The sequence below is a fragment of the Sinohyriopsis cumingii genome, chromosome 6 (assembly GCF_028554795.1).
Source record: "Sinohyriopsis cumingii isolate HCF-2022 chromosome 6, ASM2855479v2, whole genome shotgun sequence".
NCBI lineage: Eukaryota > Metazoa > Mollusca > Bivalvia > Unionida > Unionidae > Sinohyriopsis > Sinohyriopsis cumingii.
The window spans coordinates 73341848-73366920 of record NC_142966.1 but is presented as its reverse complement, the minus strand read 5'-3'; the positions used below and the strand labels follow the sequence as shown (position 1 = coordinate 73366920).

General features: G+C 37.8%; 1 protein-coding gene across 4 annotated transcripts in view; it reads left to right on the top strand.

Moving 5' to 3' along the window:
- LOC149797204 (baculoviral IAP repeat-containing protein 2-like) overlaps positions 1 to 25073 on the top strand; it is a 162783-nt gene that overhangs the window by 83792 nt on the left and 53918 nt on the right. For all 4 annotated transcript variants that reach the window (XM_089961892.1, XM_089961894.1, XM_089961891.1 and 1 more), the window contains 2 exons: positions 10159 to 10442; positions 14994 to 15111. In XM_089961892.1, the coding sequence (XP_089818018.1) occupies positions 10159 to 10442; positions 14994 to 15111 (402 nt within the window). The remainder of the gene's footprint in view (positions 1 to 10158; positions 10443 to 14993; positions 15112 to 25073) is intronic.

Sequence of the window (25073 nt, the reverse complement as noted above, 5' to 3'; positions counted from 1 at the left end):
CTTTCTTGCTTGTTTACTTAAGTCTAATCTTTAGCTGTTGTGCAGTTTGGCCGCAGCTAACCAGAATATGAAAAGAGACACATTTGGGGGAAAATAAGGTGCATCACAGGAAGAAATGGCATGACTTTTGAAATTTCACATGTACTGGACCTGGAAGATTGGTCAATATTTAGTAGGGGTGAAACGATACACCTGTGCCGCATATTGATATGATTCATGATATGCAGCTTGCGATATGATACTTATTGATACAAGTATGAGCTTGATGGTCTTGCCATCTTTGGTAAAAACACCTCCCCCTCGATAACTCGCACACATTGGGGTCCAAAAACATATACCACACTATAAGCTAGAGCATGAATTACCGAGGGACCTCCAAAAATCCACTAGACATCCAGAGAACTGCTGGGTTTAGGGGAGGGGAAACTGGGCTGTTGTTGTTGTTGTGGGGTTTAACGCCATTTTTCAGCACGATAGGCTATACATGGCAGCCAGTATTAATGGTGGAGGAAGAACCCGGAAAACCCCGGAAAGAACCACCAACCCACGAGAAGCTACTGGCAAGCTTTCTCACATGACAACATTGGCTGAATCTTAGACTCGAACCGCCGCAGACAGAGGTGAGATGGCAGTGATCCGTAATGAAGAACGCTTTAGACCACTCAGCCACTCGGGGCCCCAAACTGGGCTGTTTAATGACTGAATCCTCGTTTTACAATTGCATCAAGAATAATTGTCAATAAAGCGCTTTTTCTGATGAAGTTTTTTGTTATTCTTTATAAATTACATTTATTTTTAAACTGTCCAACATCTGAAAGATTGATAACATGATTCCAACTGGTTTCAACATCCAACATGGTGAGCAAAAACATTCTTGTATTACATCACGGCTTTTAGTTTTGTTGATTAGTCTGGTTCCAGGAGTGTTATGGATAGTATTTTCAAAAAAAGGATCTTCCAAGCAATAAACCAGACTAACTGTATACGCTACCAAACAAGATTCTTATTTATCAAAAATCACAACATTTCATGAAACCATCATCTACGTCAAAACTAAACTTTTTAATTGTTCAATTAGTAACTTAAAGATATTGATGCAGTGATTTCATTGCAGGTAACAGTGAAACTTCTTATCATCCTTGAAGATATCTCTACGTGTGAATTCAAGAATTCTCTGAAACTCATTTTGCCCACAGTTGTCCGTATCTGTGAAACAAAGCTCTTTATTTTATGAAGTACTCATTTTGCTTGATTGCCCTGCTATTTTTAATCAATTATGATTGAGTAGGTTAATTCAAGGTAGTTTAATTAGATTACATACACAATAACATTTATAACAGTATTCGATTGATCGACTGAAATGAGTTACCCAACATATGACCGGGGCCACTGGTTCTTAAGCATGTAGGATTTTTATGCCTTTTAACCTTTTTGTTAATTCCATCTCCTTCGATTCATAAGATGTAATTAACATGATAATAGAAAAGGATGCCCACTTTTTATTTAGTGCAACAATACAACAAACGCTTCAGCTAGTCCGATATTAAATCACGGTCAGCTCTTAATTAGGTTCTCAGAGAAATGTTAGCATGCATAGCTGTTATGTTAGATTGACACATTTTACATTTAATTACATGAGGATACATTGCACTTATGATGATTACACTTAAAAGGAACTAAAAGATAGAACTAGAACACAAATTTCAGTTAATAAAAAAATATTTAATTGCTATTTATGTATTAAAGTACTGCCTCCACTAGGTGTGACATTTTCATTGATCGAAATTTCCTTGAATATCGTTAATTACAGTGTACTAAGAATGTCGTTTGGAAAGAAAATGTAGCAAATTTTATGACTTTTTTAAAGTTGATCTTTCATAATGTTGATTTAAATTTCCAGGTCCTGTCTACCGTTTTTGATGATAAAACAAGCGATATATCAAAGTTTCTGTTACCAATTTTGATTGAGATTTTCTTCAAGTTCAACAAGTAGAGATCAGGTGTGGGGTATTTTCTGATTTTAAAATGGGATCCACACCTGACCCCGCATTATAAGCGGGTTCATGAGTTATCAGGGTGCTAGTTATCAAGAGAGTGGTGTAGGTGGTGCCCTTTCATGTATGTTGAAATTCTTGGTTGTATTTGTAATGGTGGCTCCATTTAACTCCCTTTGTTTTGTACAACATGAATGATTTGAAAACATTATTATTAATTTCATGTCTCAGTTACACTTGGCAGACATTACGATGTATGTGTGTGTGATTTGGTTTATAACGTAGCTTTAACGTTTCGGTCATATTGCTATGATGTCTGCAGCATGGCAGTTTATAGTGATTTCTAGCACTAGCTCATGTAGCATGATGTCCCATCCAGTCACTTTATCCTGACACCAGGCTGACAAGTCCTAGCACTAACCTCTTAATGCTGAGCGCCTAACGAGGCAGCTATTAGTACCATTTTTATAAGTCTTTGATATGACTCAGCTGGGGTTGGAACCCACAACCTCCCACATCCAAGGCAGAGGCTCTATCCACAAAGCCACCGGAGCAGTCCATTATGATGTTATCTTCAAAACAGAAGAATTTCCTCATGCAAAGAAAATCTCATCTAGAACAAATCATGGCATGCGAATAAGGCTGAATATCAACAAAATCTATCACATTTTATTTCCTGCAGATGCAAAAGACTGCTGCAGGGACAGGTACTTGTATTTGTTAGTCCTATTCTACAATTTTCTTGTAACTTATACAAGGTGAAAAACTTGAGCAGTTTGAAATCTGTGCCATTGCTCATTCTATGCTAATTTCATTTATTGCATGAGTACCTTCGTTCACTTGTTAAATATCTCTACATAAAAAACAGAAATTCCAAATTTGTTTCCCAAGTACAGTTTAAGGAGAGATGATGACAGGATTGTATCTTAAGAGAGACCTCCCCCTTTATCAAAGAAAAAAAGGAGGGGAGGAAGAAATGATCATAGGTCAACATTTATCTAAACCTCAGTATCAGTTTTTCTTCCTGCTCCACATTCTTATAGCTCTACTGAAACCAACATCATTGGCAGATGTCACCTCTAGTTGTATAAGCATTAATTTGCTAATTAATTCTGAGCATACTCTGCTCCTTTTCTTTGTATCAGTATTGTTCTGTGCTTCTTTCTGAAGGGGCATATATATAGCTAGTTTGTCAGCTTGATTATGTTGGGAAATTGATCTTTGTGACTGTTTTGTACAATTTTCCAGGTTCACAGATATTTTCTTTTGGATACATCCGCTCCAAAATAGGATTTTTCACTAGCATAAACTTCCTTCTTTAAATCAGTCTTCTGCTGACTACTATGCCAAATTTCTTATCTGTTCGATAATGCTGTAATAGGGTATTTAGTCCATCAATGTTTGTGTAGACAGAGGTATTAAAATAAATATCTTTTCTTCTTAATTGCATTTTTTAACCCTTATTTTATTCAGTTTATCTTAACCCTGATATGGATACATGTATATTGTTTTGTAGCATATGATCTGCAGGGCGAATTTGATTAATTAAAAAAAATGAAAATTGCATTATACTTTTAAATTGTCTGTATTTTAATTCGGTTCAGTATTTTGCCCTTTGTACATTTAATTTCAAAATACCACTGAAAGCGTCATGCCGTCTATTTTTTTTCCATCCAGCATGTACTGACTCATATTTAACACCATTTTTGGCTCAAAATCACTCACTGGTGTTGCCATTATCACTTCCCAGCTCCAATAATGTGATATACTTTATAACTTTAAAAATTATTGTCATCATCATCATCAACAGCAAGTATTTGCCAAACAAAATCGTAATGAACTACACTGGGAATCAGACATTTTAGGTTTTCTAGGTAGCCCATATTTTAAGCACGCATTTATAAAACTTTCTTCATGAATGGTTCAAAGTACACCATAATTTTTATTCATGGGCACGATGTTTTAATCAAATTTAGTTTCACAACCATTCATATTGTGCTTAAAGAACCCAGATATAAAACAGTTGCTACTCAAAAAACAGATGTTGCGACAAGAACAGTTAAATAAAAATTTTATACTTCGCCAAGCACATTTTCATATGTGGGACTTTCAATGAATTTGTGGTAAATCTTCGCATTTCACTGTTCTCCAAGCACATGAATTCTTAAAAATTTTGCATGATTCATGCAATGGCACACCTTGACAGCATCTCCGCTTAAGTACTTGACATATCTAATGACTTTCCTGCTAAGTCTCTCTTTTGCTCTGCCAATACTTCCTGCTTTTCACACAGAGAATAAGCTACATTGATTTCTGATTGGTGGTTATTGTTGAACCTGTACCGGAACAAACAATAACCACAAATGAGAATTCAATGTGACATATTTCAACACACAACACACTGGTAGCATAGCTTTCAAATCGACCAAAGGAGTCAAAATACAATTCAAAGTAGAAACTCTGCGTGAAAGTGATTAAATGACAAGTAAAGTACTTCATTAAACATGTGGAACACATTTGGAATAGTATAGTATATGCTGTACATACTTCTGGGTTAAGGTAATTAGCATGAAATTGTCCAGTGTGGGGCAGGGGGGCAGATTACAAACCATGTCACTTTGTGTTAACTTGTAGACAGTGAGTGGGTATTCTCAAATAATCTTTTTCATTTTTACTAATAAACATGATTGGCTGTGACTGCTAAAGCTGTTTCCAATGGACTATAATTTTACTGAATAACAAGGTAACTAATAATAATTATTCATGACCTCTGAAGATTAAATAACATGCATACATTAATTATCATTTTGTATTGATTCTCCGTCTCTTGTATTGATATGTGTATCATTTCAGCAAAAGTATCGATGCATCAATATATTGATGAATCGTTTCACCCCTAATATTGAGTGAAAATGATGCTTTAAAAATGCCATGAAAAAAACTCAAATTTTAGGTCCTAATCTCCATATTTTTTTAATTCAACTTTATTTGACTTTTGAAAAGTTGACAGCTATGTCAATAATGGTTGTCAACATCAAACAACTAGTGTGCTTTACAAAGGACAGTAGAACTACTATTTTTATTCATATGTGCTGAAATATTGTTTATGTCACTACCATTATGATGCGTTAAGGATCAGATAATGGTTTCAAGTCCTGCCGATCACATCTTGCTTTCGGTTTATATATCGTATCAGTACATAATGTGCTGTCTCATATGGAACTCACTGTTGCCATTGTAGGTTGCTAGGTTAGGTGCATATGCATCATGGACAGTTTTTTTTCAGTGCAAGATTCATCGAGATTACTCATTGTAGATTAGTTCTATTCAACAGGAATTCATTATCATCCATGGATGTGATCAGTTTTTCTATATGTGGTCTACCGAGGATGAGGAAATAAATCTGTTGTGTCATTCTTTGGAATCAACTTCTGATGTTCTATTTCATTTTGTGTGTAGATTTTGCCTTTATGATTCCTCTCAAATTCATGTAAGGAATAGCGTGTGTTTTATTAACAAATAATGTTTCAAATCAGTCAACAAATGTGTTTCCAATATTTTTTGCAAATATGTTCAATATTGAGCAAAAAAATGCATGTCCTGCATTTACATTAAGTCTGTGTGTACATGTATTTGACCTATTCAGGTGGATTCCTCAGTGTCTTGTTAAGTTTTCATTGTTTTTTTTCCTTTTTTTTATACAGATTCATTTTGTTTTGTTATTCATGGCATGGCATGTGCAGCAACCTATTTCATTTGTTTTCTTCAACATCAATAACTTATAAAATACCTCCAGTGGTGCATGTGTCAAAATAGGAAGTTGCACAAGACAGCGCATGATTAGGCTTTTACGCCCCACCCCTATCAAAAGGAAATACTAGAGGAGGGGAATTCACCCTAATGTGGAAGTCACAGAGGAAAACAAGCATATGGTTTCTGGGAAGAAATATTCAATCATATCAGTGGACTTTCCACCCATTTGATTCATATACATGTCATGTGATGCCATCGTACCATATGTGGCTGTTGATGCAATGTGTTCACTGCTGGAACTTTATGCATAAAGACTTTATTTAGAGAAGGTAACTCAGTTACAGAAGTAATCTACCCTGAGGCCTTCGATCTGTGATGTACAATATATACAGCATATACAACATGATGTGAAGAATCTGGCTTGACACTAAATAATTATGTAATTTTAAAAAAAATCAAAGTATCAAGCCTGGAACATATGTGCAGACATCTGTGAACACATAAACATATATAAAATATAAAATAGCATACTGCATTGAAAAATTCAACTGAAATTGATGCAAAATTACAGAAAAGGAGGCGGTATTTATTTTACTAGAACTGTTCAATTGTCTAAAGATTTCATCCATTTGAGACATTGATTATGAAAAGAAGAAATGCTAGGAGCCTGCCTCATGTTACTGGAATGTTGTTGCGTACCAGTGGACCAGTATATTCACACAGTAGTAAGTATTATGATGATGTGTCTCATACAATTTACATGAATCCACATAATATCACATGTTACAAATAATGAAATTTGACTGTAAAAATCTGTGTAAAAAATCCACAAACTCTTTCCAATTAGGTATGAAATATACAGTATGATAACTCATTTCATAACTTTTATGTATGACACAAGTCAGTTTATTAACATCACAGTGTCATGCCATGAAAATCTTTTGCTATGCTATAACATAGCAGTTTTCAGTATAAAATGCTATTTATATACATGATAAGGAAAGGGTAATGAAAAGTCATTAAGATTGTATGATAAACAGAATCTTAAGTTCTTGTTCATTTGATGTAAAATTAATGAAACATTTTTGAATGATACAATATGACTCATTATTATATGCTCATTTTTTCCCCCATTAACTTTACATTGTCAGAATCATGCAGTATTACCCGATATTGAACCCACGCGCCAATACACATATAGCATTCACGTGCATAAAGGAACTACTTTCTATTGTAAACAAACACTGGACACAGACGCCAGCACATTTGATTTGTAAACAATCATGTACACTCGTGTAAGAGGTGCTTTACGTTGTGGTTGTTTAAACTTGTTTCTGAATGAACTCAAACAGATGTTTCATGGACTGCCACATACCAGCTGCTTTGGCACATTCCAAGTTAATACAGTGTTACAGATTTAGGCTAGCTACAGTATATAACAGATGCAAGAAAATGTCCTTACAAATAACATACAAGTGACAAGTCATATACTGTCTTCTTTAGCTGGTGATAAGAATGGCAAAAAAAATATACTTACAGTTTTACATCCTGAATTTCCTCAAAATGTACTTTTTGAGTTCTGCAAATCCGAATTACATAAGCCGTGTGATGGGTTCTCAATCTTCATTACACATTTCGAAATTGTACTGTAATTTCGATGACAAGTGCAATTACATCCTCCTTACTGCACTCAAAATGAAATAAGCATTAAATTCCATAGCATCTTTTTGATAATTGCAATTGAAAGACTTCATATTTTTCCCACATTATGATTTCAAACATTCAATGACAGACGCAGAAACACATTTGCAGATGTCAGCATGCTTCTCCCTAGCTTATTCAATCCCATGTATTTCATGTGGAATTGTCAGATACAAATCCAGTCCATAATCACAAAATTTCATAGAATCAAAAAAAATACCAAATTCTATTCATTCCAGTCAAATGGAAAAGTTGTTGCAATGCACATTCATTCACAATATGACTCCAAATTTCAATTTTAACTAGACATGTTATTTTTTGAAAGTTATGTCGAGCGTGCGACTAAGTTCAAATTTATCTGGACAGAGTTATGTGCGCAATAATAATGTTTTTGTTGTGTAATGATAAATATGCGCTTGTGTATTTAGTTTGGAATATGGCATACATTCATTTACGTTGTTTCTTGTAGTGTATTTTGTTTATATAATTAAACCTTAGGTAGAATAAGAAAATGAGCATATAATAAAAAGGTTACTGCATTTGTATGGGAAAATATGTACTCATTTTGTCAGCTGGATATACTGCACTCCCAAGTTCATGCAGTATTCCATCCAAAAAGCTTGTTCATATTTTCCCATACAAATGCAGTAACCTATAATTACAAGCAGCTCATGTAAATAAATATTATTAAACCTCAGATGACTTGCATACAGTTTTCTACATTTGGTAACTGTCATCTGAGTTCTGTCTGTTTTTTTTAAATGAATCTTGCTGTTGAAGCTAAATGCATTCATTATTCAGATTATTGTTAAGTGCAGCAATTATATTTAGCTTGTTTATTCAGAAGTGAATGCCATTATAGGTACGCTGTGTAGTCCATTTATTTTCGTCTCCTTCATTGATTTGAGGATGGCACAGTTTTGATTATAAGAGACAGTTACCTCCAATATCTCTGATGCATAGTGCAGTGCTATATTCAATAAATCCATGATTAGGGACCATGTAGACTATGCATCATTGGGGCACAAATGCATCAGCCATATTCATGGAGTGTTACCCATGTCCACTGATCACATCTTGTTGCTTCTCAGATGTCATGATTTTTGTTTCCAGTCAGTATTATTTACAGAACTTCATGGATTAAAATTGAATTTGATTTGAGCCTTGACATAAAGAAAAACGTCTAGGTCAGGTTCCCATCATTATCAGAAAAATTGAATTGAGATTGCCTTAAGTTTTTGACCAAAGTGAGTTGTATGAAAGAAAAGTGAATTTTTTTTACCATACTTTGCTCATTGTTGCATTTGATCAAAATAGCACAAGTTGATAGCATCCTGTAACATAGATATCAAGTTTGTGAGCATAATAATATAAACAAGTATGACTGTTTTTGTCTTGGATTTTTTCTGGGGTTTTTTCTCAGTCAGATTTGGTTTTTTACTGTATCTCAGAAATACCCTGACATAGTGCCGGTTCTATCATCGTATCAGTCTTTGGATTTTGAACTATAATTGAGTATGACAAAGTAAGTAAAGAGTAAGTATTGACTTGAATGAACAATTGAACACATGGGTATATCTTGGCAACTTCTGTGATGAGTTCAAAGATCTGTCCATGACACAAGGTTCAAGGTCCAAGTCATGACTAATAATTTTTTAGTGCCCTTATATTTTGTGAACATATTAACTTGATCATATGACGACGTAAGTCAGTGTGATCATCTTAAATATTAATTGTTGTTCCAAAATTTAATATTGATTAACCAAGTCTAATTATTGAATGCAGTGTACTGCACCTCATCAGTCATCAAGAAACTTCGAGACAACACTTTTAATTGATATGGACCTTAGCACTGGTTGCCATGTACTAAATTGGGTCAAGAAAAGAGCATGTCAGGTCTAATTATCACAATATAGAGTAGTATGGGTTGTTTTTTTTTCAACTTGCTTAGCTTGTATTTTAACATCACAGTGTGTGACATTGAATCCCAATTGTACTGGATCACAGCATAGGTTGACTTTATCCAAAAGTGTCCACATACTTTCACATCTTGATTTCCTCTATGTGTTTGTCAGGACGTGTAAATAATGACCTTCCAGAAGAATATGGATGAATGAGGATCCCAAGCAAAGTGAATAATCACAAGTTAAAAGTATGTATCATGAAATTCTAACCGATACATGACCTGTATGACGTTTACTTTAAAATGGATTGGTTGGGGTGTCAGAGGAATGTACAAGTTGGTTTCAGTACTCAGCAGTTGAAAAGAATAAAAAGAGGGAAGAAACAAACAGCTTGTGGGTTTCTGCAAATTATTTTTAATCAAAAAAATATAGAACATCAATCATGCTTGTCAAAACTTGCATCAGAATGAATCCGTATTTTGCAGACAAGTCAATATTTTGTTCAGAGCTGAGATTCCTCCTGAGGATGATTCATGCAAGGTCCATCTCAGCTTTATCAACAAAGCATTGTATTATGCATTCAAGAGATGTGTTACCATTGATATTAGAGATAGCTATGAGTGGTAGATGACTATTCATGAAATCAGACACCATACCACACCATATACTAATGGAATTTTCATTATTTTCTTAACATAAATGGAGACTGCTTTACAGAAAGAACAACATTAGAAGGTATGATGATTAATTTTCAACTCATGGAGATAATTTTTGTCAAGTATGGTAATATAATGTCTCCCTTTCAGAACCTAGTGCTGAGATTACTGCACTGGAAGTCCTTGATTTCATCTGGAAAGAGGAAGATATAGAGAGGCATCGACAAGAAGAAGAAGCGAGCCGACCTCGTCGTCCTGGTGATCCGCAGCCACCAGCACTACCTACTTTAATGGAGCGTCTTAACTTAGGTGGATCACCTGCAGTTACCCAGGCTGTTGTGCAGCCATCAGGATCAGTTACCACTACAAAATCCTTTCTTGCAACAGCTGCCACTACAACAACCTCAGTTGCTATGGCAATCTCTTCTACTTCTGTTAGTATTTCTCTTGCTTCTCTCTCTCTCTCTCTCTCTCTCTCTCTCTCTCTCTCTCAAATATTGTTGACACTATTTTTTTAATACATCTCCAGTTTATTGCTTAAGTCATGAGTTAAACTGACAGCTTGCAGAGATAGTTGGGATTTAGAATTTGCTTGGTCAATAAAAATTACCTCCATAAAATTAAATTTGATACACAGGTGATTGTACACATCAATCTTCTCAGAAGATTTATTTACAATCTTAAATTCTTAATTTGTAAGTGATATATTCATAATGTTTACTGTAAACTCATCTAGGTGTGAATATATAACATATCCTTCAAAATACATTTTCACTGTGTATGACAACTTGTTCACAGCTTTTGTTCCCATTATGAAAACTTGCTGGATGATAAGGAATTGGTTTGGGCTATTGCATTAAAATATATTTGGGAACCCAGGGAATGTACTTTAATATGTAGGAACCATCAATAAATGCAGGTTAGAATTATATGTCTTTTTACATGAACTCTCTGGGTAATCAAAGTACCATGGTGTATATTTTTTAAAAAGTGCCTTCCCTGGGAACCATCTATGTTTAAATGGAACAACCTGGAGCAGATACCGAGATGTGAATAATCCAAGAACACATGAACATTGGGGATCTTATTACCCTTTGGCCATACAAACATCCATCAGTCTGTCTGTAAGTCTATCTCCATCTAACTGCTATGAGCAAATTCACCAGATGTGTGAGATAAATTGCTGAGACAAAGTTCCAATATGATAATAACACTGGACAACAAATTTTTACAAAAGTCATGTTACTGAAATAAAATTAGTCAATTCTTATCAATTTTTATGTGCTGAACACGAATATGACAGTCAAATTGCAAAATTGGCTCTAGTTTTTTTGTAATCTGCAAGAAATTAATGTTTACATAACGAAATGCATTCCAATAGTAAAAGGTCAACTGTAATAGCCTACCTATAAAAAATCAAGTCATTGACTACATCTTAGATTTCTTCGCCTGTCTCTTGTACAGCTGTTCGGGAGCATCTCTGAGGAGTGTCCAGCAGTAGTCAGCCAGCATTGTAGTGGACCATTTTCCCTGGTATCTTTGTTCCATTGTTGCGATATCTTGATGAAAACGTTCGCCGTGTTCATCACTAACAATACCACAGTTGCTAGGAAAGAAATCCAAATGGGAATGAAGGAAGTGAATCTTTAGAGACATATTGCAGCCAAGTTTCTTATACTTCATCAACATGTCTTCTACTAGTTCCTTATAGTTTTCTGCCCTAACATTTCCGAGGAAGTTTGTAGAAACTAGGCGAAAAGCATTCCATGCTTGTTTCGCGTCACCTTCCAGCAAGTTGTTGAACCGGTCATCTTTGAAAAGCTCTCGAATCTGAGGACCCACAAAAACTCCCTCTTTAATCTTTGCTTCGCTGAGTCGAGGGAATTTTTCATGCAGGTATCGGAATGCTGGCAAAGTCCGGTCAATGGCTTTCACGAAGTTCTTCATCAAACCTAGTTTGATGTGAAGGGGTGGTAGCAAGATTTTCTGAGCCTCAACCAGAGCTGGGTGTTGGATATTCTTCTCTCCAATGGCTACATTCTGCCTGTGAGTCCATTCCTTCCTCATGTAGTGCATTTCCCTTGCTCGGCTATCCCACTCGCATAAGAAACACATGTATTTTGTATATCCTTGCTGCAGTCCCATTAAAAGGGCAACTACCTTCAAATCACCACAGAGGTTCCAGCTGTACTTGTTATACTCAATGGAATTCAGTAGCTGCCTTAAGTTATCGTATGTCTCTTTCATGTGGACAGCATACGCTACTGGAATAGATGGAAGAATGTTTCCATTGTGCAAAAGCACAGCCTTGAGACTCAGTTTCGAAGAGTCCACAAATAGTCTCCATTCTTGTGGGTCATGAGTGATTTTTAAAGCATTCATGAGGCCCTCAATATCGGAACAGAATATCAGATTACTTTCCTTTCTGAAGAAAGGCTCCAATTGCTGGTGGCGCTTTCGATATGCAGTAATTGTGACATCTTCTTCTAGAAGATTCCATTGTTGGTGTCTCGATCCTAGCAATTCTGCCTTGTTCATTGATAAGTCCAAATCACGAATCAGGTCATTTAGTTCTTCCTGTGTTATTCTGTGTGGGGTTGATGATGCACCACAGTGAAAATCTGGATCACTGCATGCTGATGGACCAGGAGAAGAACAGGTCGACTCACCTTTGTCTTCGTCAGATGAATCAAGAGAATATTCTGCTGGAGGTTCTGGAATAGGAAGTCCCTCACCATGTGGAACTGGTCTCAATGCAGACGGAATGTTTGGGTAGACTATTCTCGACTTCTTTCGCTTCGTTATTCCGCCGGAAAGAGGAGGAACCAAGCAGAAGTAACAGTCATTTAGGTGGTTGCTTGGCTCTCTCCACACCATTGGGACTGCAAACGGCATTGATGACCTTTTGCAATTCAACCACTGTGGAAGCTGTGTTGTACATGTAGCACAGCATATATGCGGAGCCCAAGGCTTGTCTTGGTCACCAACCTTGCATCCGAAGTAAAGATGATATGCCTTCTTCACTTGAGAATTGATACTTTTCTTCTGGTTGGCAAATGTCACTTCCCCACAAATATAGCAAAAATTGTCCGCGGTATTAACACACTTTCGAGGCATTACTGTTCTTTATTGTACGTAAATGGATAAAATAATAAGTTTTATGTAACAGTAGCTTGAACTGTCTCGCACAACGTCTAAAATATTTTAAATGCTGAACCTATCTGATTGGGCTTTATATAGTACACTGCTTACGTCAGCTTCAGCAGCCGCCTGGCATTAGTATAATAGGCCTACACATGTATAGTACACTGCTGACGTCAACTTACTTCAGCAGCCGCATGGCATTAGTATTGCATTGCATCAGAAAATGATGCAATCAACTGTGGATGATGTGAGCATGATGGTATTATGCAATGTTACATCATTATTCCGGATGTTGCTGCAGTCCTACTGGAGAAATTTACACAGTGAAACATAGAAAATGAGGTATATGAATATCTTCAAAACGAGAGCCAATACAAATTTTTCACGGTTATATTCGTGTTCGGCACACCAAAATACTACAGATTAGGGCCTTTTCAAGTCAGTAATGATTTCACTGTTGACCAGTGTAATCTGTGAGAGGCACTATAATTTTAACATTCTCTTTTTGGGTCCCTGGGATGGGTGAGGGTGTCAAAGGTCGAATATAAAATAAATAGTAATTACTGTAACATTATTGTATGTTATAGTTGGTTTGGTTTTTATTTTTATTTTAATGGCACTTTTAGCATGTTATTGGCTATATCATGTCATGGAAATGGGAGCTAAATGCCAAGGACAGCCCAGAATGACCTTGGTGGGTAAAGAATCTGTGACCCATGGATTCTAAAGATCTACCAACTGAGCTACCATGGCTATCCAGATTTTACACATGGTATCAGAGTAAGAGGACATAACATAATATGTAATTGATTTGCCATTAATACCCCTGGGTCGTCATCCAGCGTGAGAGACTAAATGTGGGGTTTTGTTTAAGGTCAGCCATGAAATTTAGTTTTTCTTTGCATTGATTTGATTTTGATTTTAGTTTCTTCTGGCAATGGATTGGGCACAGACCCGTACAACTTAATTCCTCTTTTCCATTCCAGAAATAGGATATTGTATACAGAATATCAAGCACCATATTATGGCAATGTGTACCACTGGTATGTTTTATCATGTATAATGTTAAGAAGAGCAAGAAATAAAAAGGTAGGTGTATGAAATGTTAAAAAAGAAGCACAACAAAAAACCAAACAAAAGAGCAGAAAAACATAATGTAATGTACTTATAAAATATTGATATTTGTGCAGGTATATGTGTCTCCTTGCTTTTTAGCTAACCTGTACAACATAGAGGGGAGCTATTATACTATCCCCAATGTTGCCATTGGTATCTGAAATCAACACAGATAAAAACAATATCCAGATCTACAGCCTCATTGAATCATGTCCAGTCTTTCATCCTAGGTTCTAGTCAGTTGTTGGAATTGGATTTGGCAGCACCTATGTATGGAGGAGTGGGTGAACTTTGTACAGACTTGCTCTTTAGTCATACAGTCTTAGTTAAATTTTATATTTTGATCTGGTATTTTGCATACTGTACAATTCCAGTACTGCTGTATATGGAATCATGGATCTTGGTGAGAGGAATCATCTTGATGAATAACATAACCTGATCACAAAAGTAGGTCACTGTGACCCATATTTCATGCTACACCAACTTTGGTTAAAGCTATTATCACAAGTTTGATCATGCTAGAATCATTAAAGTCAATGATAATATGCATCTCAGTTATTACCACACTCTTACAGCAAAAGTTAAGTCATGGTTGATACAAACTTCTTACAGAGTTCTAATATTTCTGTTTGGCCAATAGAATGTCAGTCCTGTTGATGGACTCTCCATGGGTAATTATATCCACCAGCAGAATATTTAATTGTATTTGTATCTCTGTCTTGCAGGGGACAGCAAACTCCACATCTGTGTCAACCTCAACCGTAACATCTGCACCAACACAGAGTGCCACAAGTGAAGGGGAGAAGCAAGATGGTGGTCAAGGACACAGTAATGGAAAAAATGGTAAGATTTTCCAGACAAAAATGTTTGAAATTTCCAAACCTTGTGATTTATTTTGTCTGCTGTCTTGAATATGAGCAAGGGGAGACATTCTTGTTTGTTTCTTGTGTAGCTTTAATTCATAGAAGATTTTTTTAGTATACTTGATTTGAAATTGTTGTATCTTCAAAATATCAGATTGGTTCACATTTATTAGTATCATAATAAGATGTGCTTAACATATCATGTCACAGATTGGCAAGACCATGTCTCATTGCAATTTCATTGAATACTACAAAGTCCTTGCAGCCACAGTCAGACCTGCCTTAAAGGTTCCCTGAATTGAGCAATTACCTGTCTTCAACAACCACTTTTTGATGAATGTATAAACATAATTAGAATAAAAATGAATCTCTGATAAGTAGTTCCCTGTATTTTGGGGCTACTTTTAGGCTTCCAAAAGGCTGCTTATGACGGGTTTCACTGCATGTTATAAATAGTATATAGTTTTGTTCAGAACACTGATTTTGCCCCTACTGCAGATCACTCAATGTTATTTGACCAAATTTGACAGAAAGCATCCTGTCATTAAGAGCTTTCAGTTTTGTGTAAATGATGCCAACCCACCATTATTCATAATGGTAACCATTGCAGAAAATCATTAAATTGACTTCTTTTCAATTCACTCCAACACAGCTTGACCATGTTTGTAGGGTCTTAACTGGGTTGCACAATTGCAGGATTCACTTTAATTTCTAAATGATCACACCAAAAGATTAGTTGAATGCATGAAAATAATGCATTATATTTGCAAGCCCTTTATCTGTTGAATATGTGGGATTTTCTCCCTGATTTTCAGCTCTAGAATCTTACAGAAAGCATCCTGGTATAAAGGTCTTTAAAGCCAAAACCACATATGAAGAACATACAGTAAAATAGGCAGCTCAAGCAAGGTGAGTTTCAGATCACTGCTGACACCTTGAACAAAGCTTCAACTGAATATGTGCAATAAGGTAACAGCATGCCTGTGAAAGTCACAGACAGAATTTTATGGATAACTTTTGAGTAAAGTTTTTCAGCAGCAATTGTCCAACATAAGTTGGGGATAGGGGAGGTGGCTGACTTTGTGGACCTCACTCAATGGGTTTAGTTTGAAGGTGCAGTATAGTACTGACAAGAGATTCTTGGGTGGATAAAACAAATTGGAATGGAGTGAATGCCCAGTAGTGATCAATTTTGTTTCATTATGTCAGTGAATGGATTCTGCAGCAACTGAACCAACACCACAGGATTGTGCAAAGGTCACAACAGGGCTGTGAAAGTCCCTGACAGAATGTTCTGGATAACCACTGAGTAAAGTTTCTTCAACTACAACTGAAGGATCCCAGTGAAGACTGGGCTGTCCAATGCAAGTTAGGGATGCCAGCGGCAACTATGTGGACTTAATGGTTTTAGTTTGAATATGTAATATACTGCTAACATTAGATTCTTAGGTAAATAACTTGAATGGAATGAATTAAATGCCCAAGAGAACAGATGCATAGTAGCTGTGTTCCACCAGAAATTTAATAAAGTGGGAATGTCTACAGCGTTCATTGACATAATTAACAGGTCATATTAACAATACTCAAATAAGAATGTGCATACCCAAGTATCAACATATTGTCCTGGGCCAAAAACTGCATGCAGATTTTGCACAGATGAATTCACTAGTTTAAAGATGAAATGAACATGGTACACCTGAGGCAAATCTCTTCATGGCCAGCTGGTAAGCCAAGCTCTGAATTAGTATATGTGAAAAACTTCAGGAGATACTTGTGGAGTTAGTAGGATTGTATGGAATATTCAATACCTGCATTTGGCACAATAAGGGGTTGACACAAGGCATTTATGGACACCGATAAAACCATAGCTCGAGGAGTCCAACTCTGAGGATTGCCTGGATGAAAATAGCTGATACACCATACATGCACTGATGGCAGCTGCAATAATGTATATGGGTATGCTAGCTTGAAATAATAAAGTTCCGAGAGAAAAAAGAAAGTGGGATGGAAAGGCATAGTTGTGAATGCTTGAAAATGGCAATGGGACAGAAAGCTGACATAGCAAACTGCACAAGAAATGTCCAGAATATGACAATGGTGAAGGGTGGAGAAGTTGGTGGTATTTTTTTGTTTTCAGAATTGCACAAAGTTAAACACAACATCACCCTCACTAAACACCTCTCTATCACTACATCAAGAATAATGGCATGAATGTTAATAGTACAGAAGTTGGTATAGAGCTTGTGTGCATAATAGCTGAATACCTTTAAGTGACAACATCTGGGGGAAAAAGCAGAATTGTGAATGCTTCTGTCCAAAAACAGCTGTCACGTTGTTCATTGACATGAACATTGAGAAACAAATTCTGTTTGGTTGTGCTCAAAGGTTTGAATATGTTACATGACTGAGACTGGATCCAACAAAATCGCAAACAAGAGGGAAATAATCAACTGATATCTTGAAGACAACTGTCATTCACGCATGACATGGTGTTGGGTGCAAAATAATCAAGATTGAATTATATCCAGGTCTACTGTATGACAGTATCTCACAAATAAAAATCATTATTTGAAAACACATTCACTTAAGTGCATGTGGCAATCTTTTCACCAGCATGGTTACAAACGTATCATTACCCACAGACATCAGTGCTTCTTTGTATTAATTATAACTACAGATGCCAAGCACATAAAAGCCTTGGTGGTGAATAAACACAACTCGCAGCGAGCACTAAACTCCTTCTTTGAACTTACTAACAGGACATCAAAGACAAAGGTTATTTTTATCACAAAGCAATTAACCTGGGACGCCGACTGTGGATGCTCTGAAGCTGTTTGTTTTTTTAAAAGATATGAATACATATGTTGTTTTATTGCAAAGTAAGCTGACCTTGGAAGCTAGTTCTTGTAAGTGTGCCGATTTTATTTTTTTTTGAATATACAAAGACAGCCAAAATATGGAAGCTAACATTGGGTCCTTTTCACTGGTATTCAGAGGAATTTTGAAAATAAATTGAAACAATGGAACAATTTTTAAAGTGACACAATATAATGCTTTGTTCATGGACATTGATGACCAGCTTTGCCCAGAAGATTTGGAGAAAATAAAATGATGTGATGAATTTGTGAAGGTCAGAAGAGGCCAACAATATGATCATTAACATGGATGAAATTCTAGTGTACTTTGATCGCATTCCTGGATGGACTGACGATAAGATGAGGCTCAAAAGTGTGGAAATTTTAGCAAGACTGGTGCAGATTTGAAAAAAATCTGACTTTAGTCCTTACAGTTTCTGCTTAAGGTCATGTGCTGCCTCTTAAAATTTTTCATGGCATGAGAAAGCTAAAAAAAAATATTTATGCACCGAAAGAATGGATTGTACATGTGCAGGAAGAGGGTTTTGATGATGAGATGCTGCTGCAGTGGATTAAAGAGTTTTATCTCAAGTACACAGTTTTATGTTTTTTTAATAAAACTTCAGCTGGAGTGCATTTTCCAACATGTAATTATTGTCCCACAACTTATTACTTGAAGAAAATAATGTGTCCCAGAACATACAGTGCATCAAAAAAATTATTTTTAAAATTAAGTTATGGTATTGCAACACATACGGTGTCCCAACATATACAGTAAATACAGTAATCTGCTGTGCATAAAAATGAGATATATTTAATTCATAAACAATATGAATTCATATATCCACTAACAGATGATACATCTGAAAATCTAGTCTGGCATGGGAAGTGGGAAATGAAATGTGTGTGTGTGTGTGTGTGTGTGTGTGTTGTTGTTGTTGTAGGGTTTAACGCCATTTTTCAGCACACGATGTGTGTGTGTGTGTGATTTGGATTTTTAATGTAGCTTTAAAAAATTTTCAGTCATATCGCTACGATGTCTGCAGTTTGGCAGTATGTAGTGATGCCTAGCACTGGGGCATCATGTCGCAGACATGTAGCATGATGTCCCACTTAGTCACATTATCCTGACACCAAGCCAACCAGTCCTAGCACTAACCGCTTAATGCTGAGTGCCAAGTGAGGCAGCTGTTAGTACCATTTTTGTAAGTCTTTGGTGTGACTCAGCCTGGAATCGAACCCATGACCTCCCACATCCAAGACGGACACTCTAACCACTAGGCCACCTGAGCAGTCACGGAAATAAAATGCTAAGTATCTACTGGATTCATACAAATGATATAATGATATTATCAGTGTAGGAAAAGAACAGAAAAATTATATATGCATTGTTAATATATGGTCAACCACAGGCCGTAAAGGGAATTTCTGTTCATCTACAAGTCAGTGGAGTGCACCTTAATGCTTCTCTGGTCTCTCTCAGTCTATATAGTTTTGAGCATTTGAAAATACACATCTGTATTGGGAAGCTCCAAAGAAAGTCCTGATGGTCTGGAAGCCTGTTGAATAAGCAGATCAGATGCTTGTAGGTAAGAAAGAAGCAGCAGGGGGGGCGAATCGGACATTTTGTCCAATCGTTATTTTGCTTAATTATTACTTTCTGCAACTCAACGATCTAGTGTCGTCAGCGCCTGGTAAAAAAAAAACGACGACGTCGTTGGGGGATCGTCCAAACGTCATTTGGTTTAATTAACACCTTCTGCGCGCCGATCCCCAGCGTCGTCAGCGTCCGGTAAGCACATCGACGACCGCGTCGATGTCATCGCCCCCCCTGCTGCTTACAATGAAAATTATTTACAACTAACCGAATATTTGGTCAAGTCCGATACGATATCGTGTCCGAGGATCATGTAAATTTATCGTTACGAATCCATGTGGGGTCGACTGAGCATGACTAAAAAAGTTTCGAAAAACATTAAAGTCCATGTCACCGCCGCACCATGTCTGCCAAATATTTCGTAGCGTGTGTGTATCAACGCCGTTGAATACAGCAAGAATATTACAGTTGTCTCTAATTACTTTTGGAATCTGAGTGTATCGTTGAGTGACATATATCACGTCGGTGTTTTTATGCCTGCCTCTGGAAAATATCCTAGCTGGGTTTTTTTGATTGTCTAACATAACATCATCGTACACGACTAGATTGTTAACGTCGCCATCAATATCATCAATACCTGGTGCATCATTGATATCCGTAATAAACTCAATAACATTTTTTTTAGCGATCGCTGATGCATTCTCGTTGAAATCTTTCAACACCTCGTAGCATCGTTGATCATCCACGCTAGGAGCAACCAAATACAACTTATCCCACTTCATCCATCTCATTATTAAATTGAGTAACAATTGCGTCTTGCCGGATCCAGATGGTCCGATGATAATCATCCGGATCGAGTTTGGTAACGCTGCAACATGCTTAACTGGTTCTCTTGTTTTAGTCGCCGAAAAATCAATTATATTCATATCTCTATACATAAATTATGGATCTATATTGTGTGAAGTGTAGAGTACGTACTGGCACAAATGATATGACAACCGCTACAACAAGAAATAACAGATCGGCCCTTACTGGCAAGTGTGTACAATGCGGTACAAAGAAATTTAGATTTATTTCTATTAGACCCGGAGATGTTTTAAAAAAAAGCGAGGAGGTGACATCGCAGCCAAATTGGCAAAACTCCCCGGAACACCGTGGGCAAAGTATCCAGGAGAAAAACACCTCCCAGGATATAACTACTGTGGCCCCGGAACACGATTAGATATTAGACTCGATGATCAAAATCAGCCCAAACCCGGTGAGTATCCAATAAACGCTATCGATAAGGCGTGTCATGCTCATGATGTTGCTTACAAAAGTAGCGATCTGCAACAGCGTCATATCGCGGATGTAAAATTAATTCACGCGCTAAATGCTATTCCTGATAAATCCGTCAAAGAAAAATTGGCCTCATGGTTGGTAAAATCGGCTATGAAAGGTAAATTAATGATTGGCGCTGGTAATTAATAACAATCATCCAAGAAAAACGATGGAATCCATCTATTATTCTCCGAGAGGATACTGGAAGGGGAAGACCGCAATTGGTAAGCTTGCAAACGCTGCAAAGGTAACAAAGACCACTGCGGCTAATTGGTTATCCAAACAGGCTATATGGCAAATCTATCTACCACCGCCTAAACAAATCAACTTCTCGCGCTTTGATGTCAGCGTACCTAATGAAGTTCATCAGGCTGATATACTATTTCTGCCGCATGACAACGGTTACAAATACGCGCTAACCGTAGTTGATGTTGCGAGTCGATACAAACAAGCGGAGCCGTTAAAAACAAAGTCAGCAACTGAAGTAGCCGGTGCGTTTGAAAGAATTTATCGAAGAGGCCCTCTGCGCTGGCCAAATCTATTACAAGTTGATCCTGGTAGTGAATTTCGCGGCGCTGTTTTATCAACGCTAAAACATCATAGCGTCGCGATACGACGAGGTCATACTGCGCTACATCGTGATCAGGCAATTGTTGAACGATTCAATCGGACTCTCGCTGAACGGTTATTTGGATATCAATACGCGAAGGAATTCATCCAAGAAAAACGATCTCGTGAATGGGTCAAAAGGTTGCCAGGTGTAATTGCAGCGTTAAATAACGAGATTACCCGAGCAATCAACATGAAGCCCAGCGACGCGATTAAATACGAGTATATACCCGGAAGATCAAAAATAGATAGTGTTTCCAAGCCGATTCTCGGCGATGTCACTGTTAGATATCTGTATGAACCAGGAGAGCTTGAAGGCGGTAAAAAAAGAGCTACTGATCCTATTTGGAGTGTTACCACACATAACATATCAACGATAACACGATCAACTGGTAGACCACCGATCTATAGACTGGATTCAACTGCTCCTCAGCGCGGGTTTACACGCGAGCAACTACAAGTGATACCTAACGATACTCAATTACCCCCGCGTGGTCTTAACTAGCGCCGTTGCGTCTATTGCACTCAAGACAGGTCAACCTCACATTGTTTTTGACATGACCGAGACTGTTATCGATCCTATCCACGGTAAATTGGCGAGTGTCTTTATCCGAATAACGCCAACTCATTATACAATTGCAACTCGCGCAGTGATTATTCTGTTGTTGTCGTAGCGAGATTATTAATTCGGCATCAATATCAAAACGCCGCTGTTTTTTTTTATCCTGTTGGCGGTAACCCGAGAGTTTTCTATCAATGACGCTTGCATCGATGGTGACTTTGTCGCCGGCTTCGTCAGTGACTCCGTCACCGGCTCCGTCAACAACAATTCTTCGAAGCTGATTTATCCTTCGTACTCTGGACACTGCAAGATAGACTAGATTCGACCATTCGATGCGATTATCAACCATCCAAACAATTGTGTCCGTGATGGTTAGTCCCTGCGAGGAATGTATTGTTGTTGCGTATCCTAGCGTCCACGGGGATTTATCAGCACGTAGCGCGTCCTCGACGACGCTGATATCAACGAGCACGATATCATTCAGCACGAGAATTTGTTTTTCTGTCCGGCCTGGAATTTCAACTTCAATGTTCTGCCGCCTTGTGTCCGCGGGTCTATAACATAACGGCACTGGACGCGTTGGAAACTTTTCCTTATGCAACGTAAACAACCTCCGCTGAAGTGTGTCTCTGACTATCTTTCTGCTCGCTACAATTAAATCGTTTGGTCTCCATGTTTCCCAGAATTCATTTAACGGCGTTTCCGGAATCACCTCGCGAATTATTTCACACTGAACTCTATCCGGCTGTAATCTGATTAATTTCTTAACCTCGCGCAGTTGTTCATCAAGTGCTCGGTAATCAGTATCGGTTTCTTCATAATAGTCCACAAAACCCCTTAACCAATCATGTGGACCCTCGCCGACAAATGGTGGTGGTTGGCCATGGTCGCCACACATGATTACCGCTGTATTCGCGCGCAGCAACCACTCAAGAAACATTTGTAAAGTATCTAACGAAACAGTACATATCTCATCCCAGATGATAATATCGGGAATAAATTTTTCACCCATTCGATCAGGAGTCCACTCACCGCCGCTGTATCGAAAAAAGCTGTGATAAGTAACGGCGTCAACATTTCGTTGTTTTATCTCTCGCGCTAGTCTGTGGGTCGGTGTAAGCACGATTATACTTGCCCGCGTTCGAAATAATTCAATTGCCCGAGTCGTCTTTCCTGACCCGCCACAGCCGCTTAAATAAACCGTCTTGTGTCTACAAATTGGATCAGAACACGATGGTGCATTAGACCATTCTGACAATTTATCACCGCGTAAGTAGTTGTTCTCAACGGTGACATCTGCTGACGGGGAATAATCGCGTCGTATTTCATTTTTAATTCTCCATGTACCCCAACTCTCGTCCGGACTAGTAAACTCGGCTACGTTTCCCTTATACGCTACGTCAATATAAAACGAATCAACTGCTACTCTAACCGCGGTATCGGGGAATCTATTTATCATCGAGAATAAATTGATAGCGGCATAACCCAGCATAGACGCCCTCAAATGCGGGTATGCTGGGCTGTCTCCATCGCTGTAGGTAACAACTGTACCCAACCTCGTTCCATTGGACAAGAAAGCTGTTTTGCAGTTCACGTATCTATTTTTTGCCACTGCGTCCTTGATTACGAAATCATATTCTGCGTCATCTATAATCAGCCGTGAGCAATATCGTTTGTAGTCGCAGTTTCTTCCACCTTGTGTGAACTTACCAATTATTCTTCTACCGAGATCTTTTGCCTCGCGGTTTCGTTGGTTAAATATCCTCCTGGACCATTCGATGATATATTCCTCGTCGGCATCAATGTTTTTTCTGGACTCGTCAATTATGCTATCTAGACGCTCCGGTTCTGGTAACCAGACTTCAGTCTGTGCCCGGTATGATATAATCGCGTCACTGACAATCAACGAAACTAGCATTTTACGATCAATCATATACCGTAGCAGCGCTATTGGCAGCCACTTCTTTTCAGCCATGTGTCTACCGATCCAAATATAGCAACAGCGATGGAGTCCTGCCGCGAATTCAAATGATACTATGCGAGCGAATCCGGTTAAATCAAAATCAGGCAGTGGTCCATTAATAGCAACACGAGTCATTTCATGTCTGGGGTGTCCAAATCGTTTGAAATACTCAGCGGCGGATCCATACCCGAGAAAACTCGCTGGATAACAGGCAACCATATCAACCGAGATCATAGCGTCGCGGTTGTATCCAGTGTTCCATAATCCACCGTGATAATACTCCAAACAACTGGATTGTACATCCGGTAGAAATTCCTTGCGCGTTGGTCTCCACGCATTTTTCCTTGCTGCAACATGAGCCGCAACCGATGGAATCGTAAAACAATTTGTTAGCAGTTGTTCATCATGCTCCTCAAATTCTATGGCGGTTTTTTTCATCCTGTTGTGAAATGCTTCAGTGCGATATAATTCACCGTTTGGCCTTACAAACTGATCAAAGGTATCCGCATCGTTTTCAGCGCTGCGAAGTAACCACACTGATACAGGGTCGTTTTTACACAAGTAGGCAATAGCATCAAATAGTTTCCTCTCCGCGAGAAAACCGTCCTTGGAGAATTGTTCTCCCAGGAATTCTTCGGGTATATACTTTACTGTTCTATTCCGTGGAAATATTGTGATCACGGGCGTCCATGCGTGTTCGTTATGATCGATAATTTTGATTGGGGCTCCCTTTGATTTGTACTTTGATTCGTGTAATACTTCACCGGTTATCGTTGTAACGGTTATTGGAAATCTCAGCGATGTTTCTAATCTCGCTATGTCGCTGATGGTCGCTCCACGCTCTTTTACGGTTAGTTCCCACTGGTTGATTTTGCTACGTCGTAAATCAGTCAATTTGTTTCCTCGACATGCATTTGTAAAATGCTCTATTATTCGTTCTGCTACACAATTTATCCCCGTTGACTGTTTCATCGGTTTCAGTTTTCCGATATCAGGTTTCTTATTTAACGGGTATATTCCATAAACAACTGCTGTT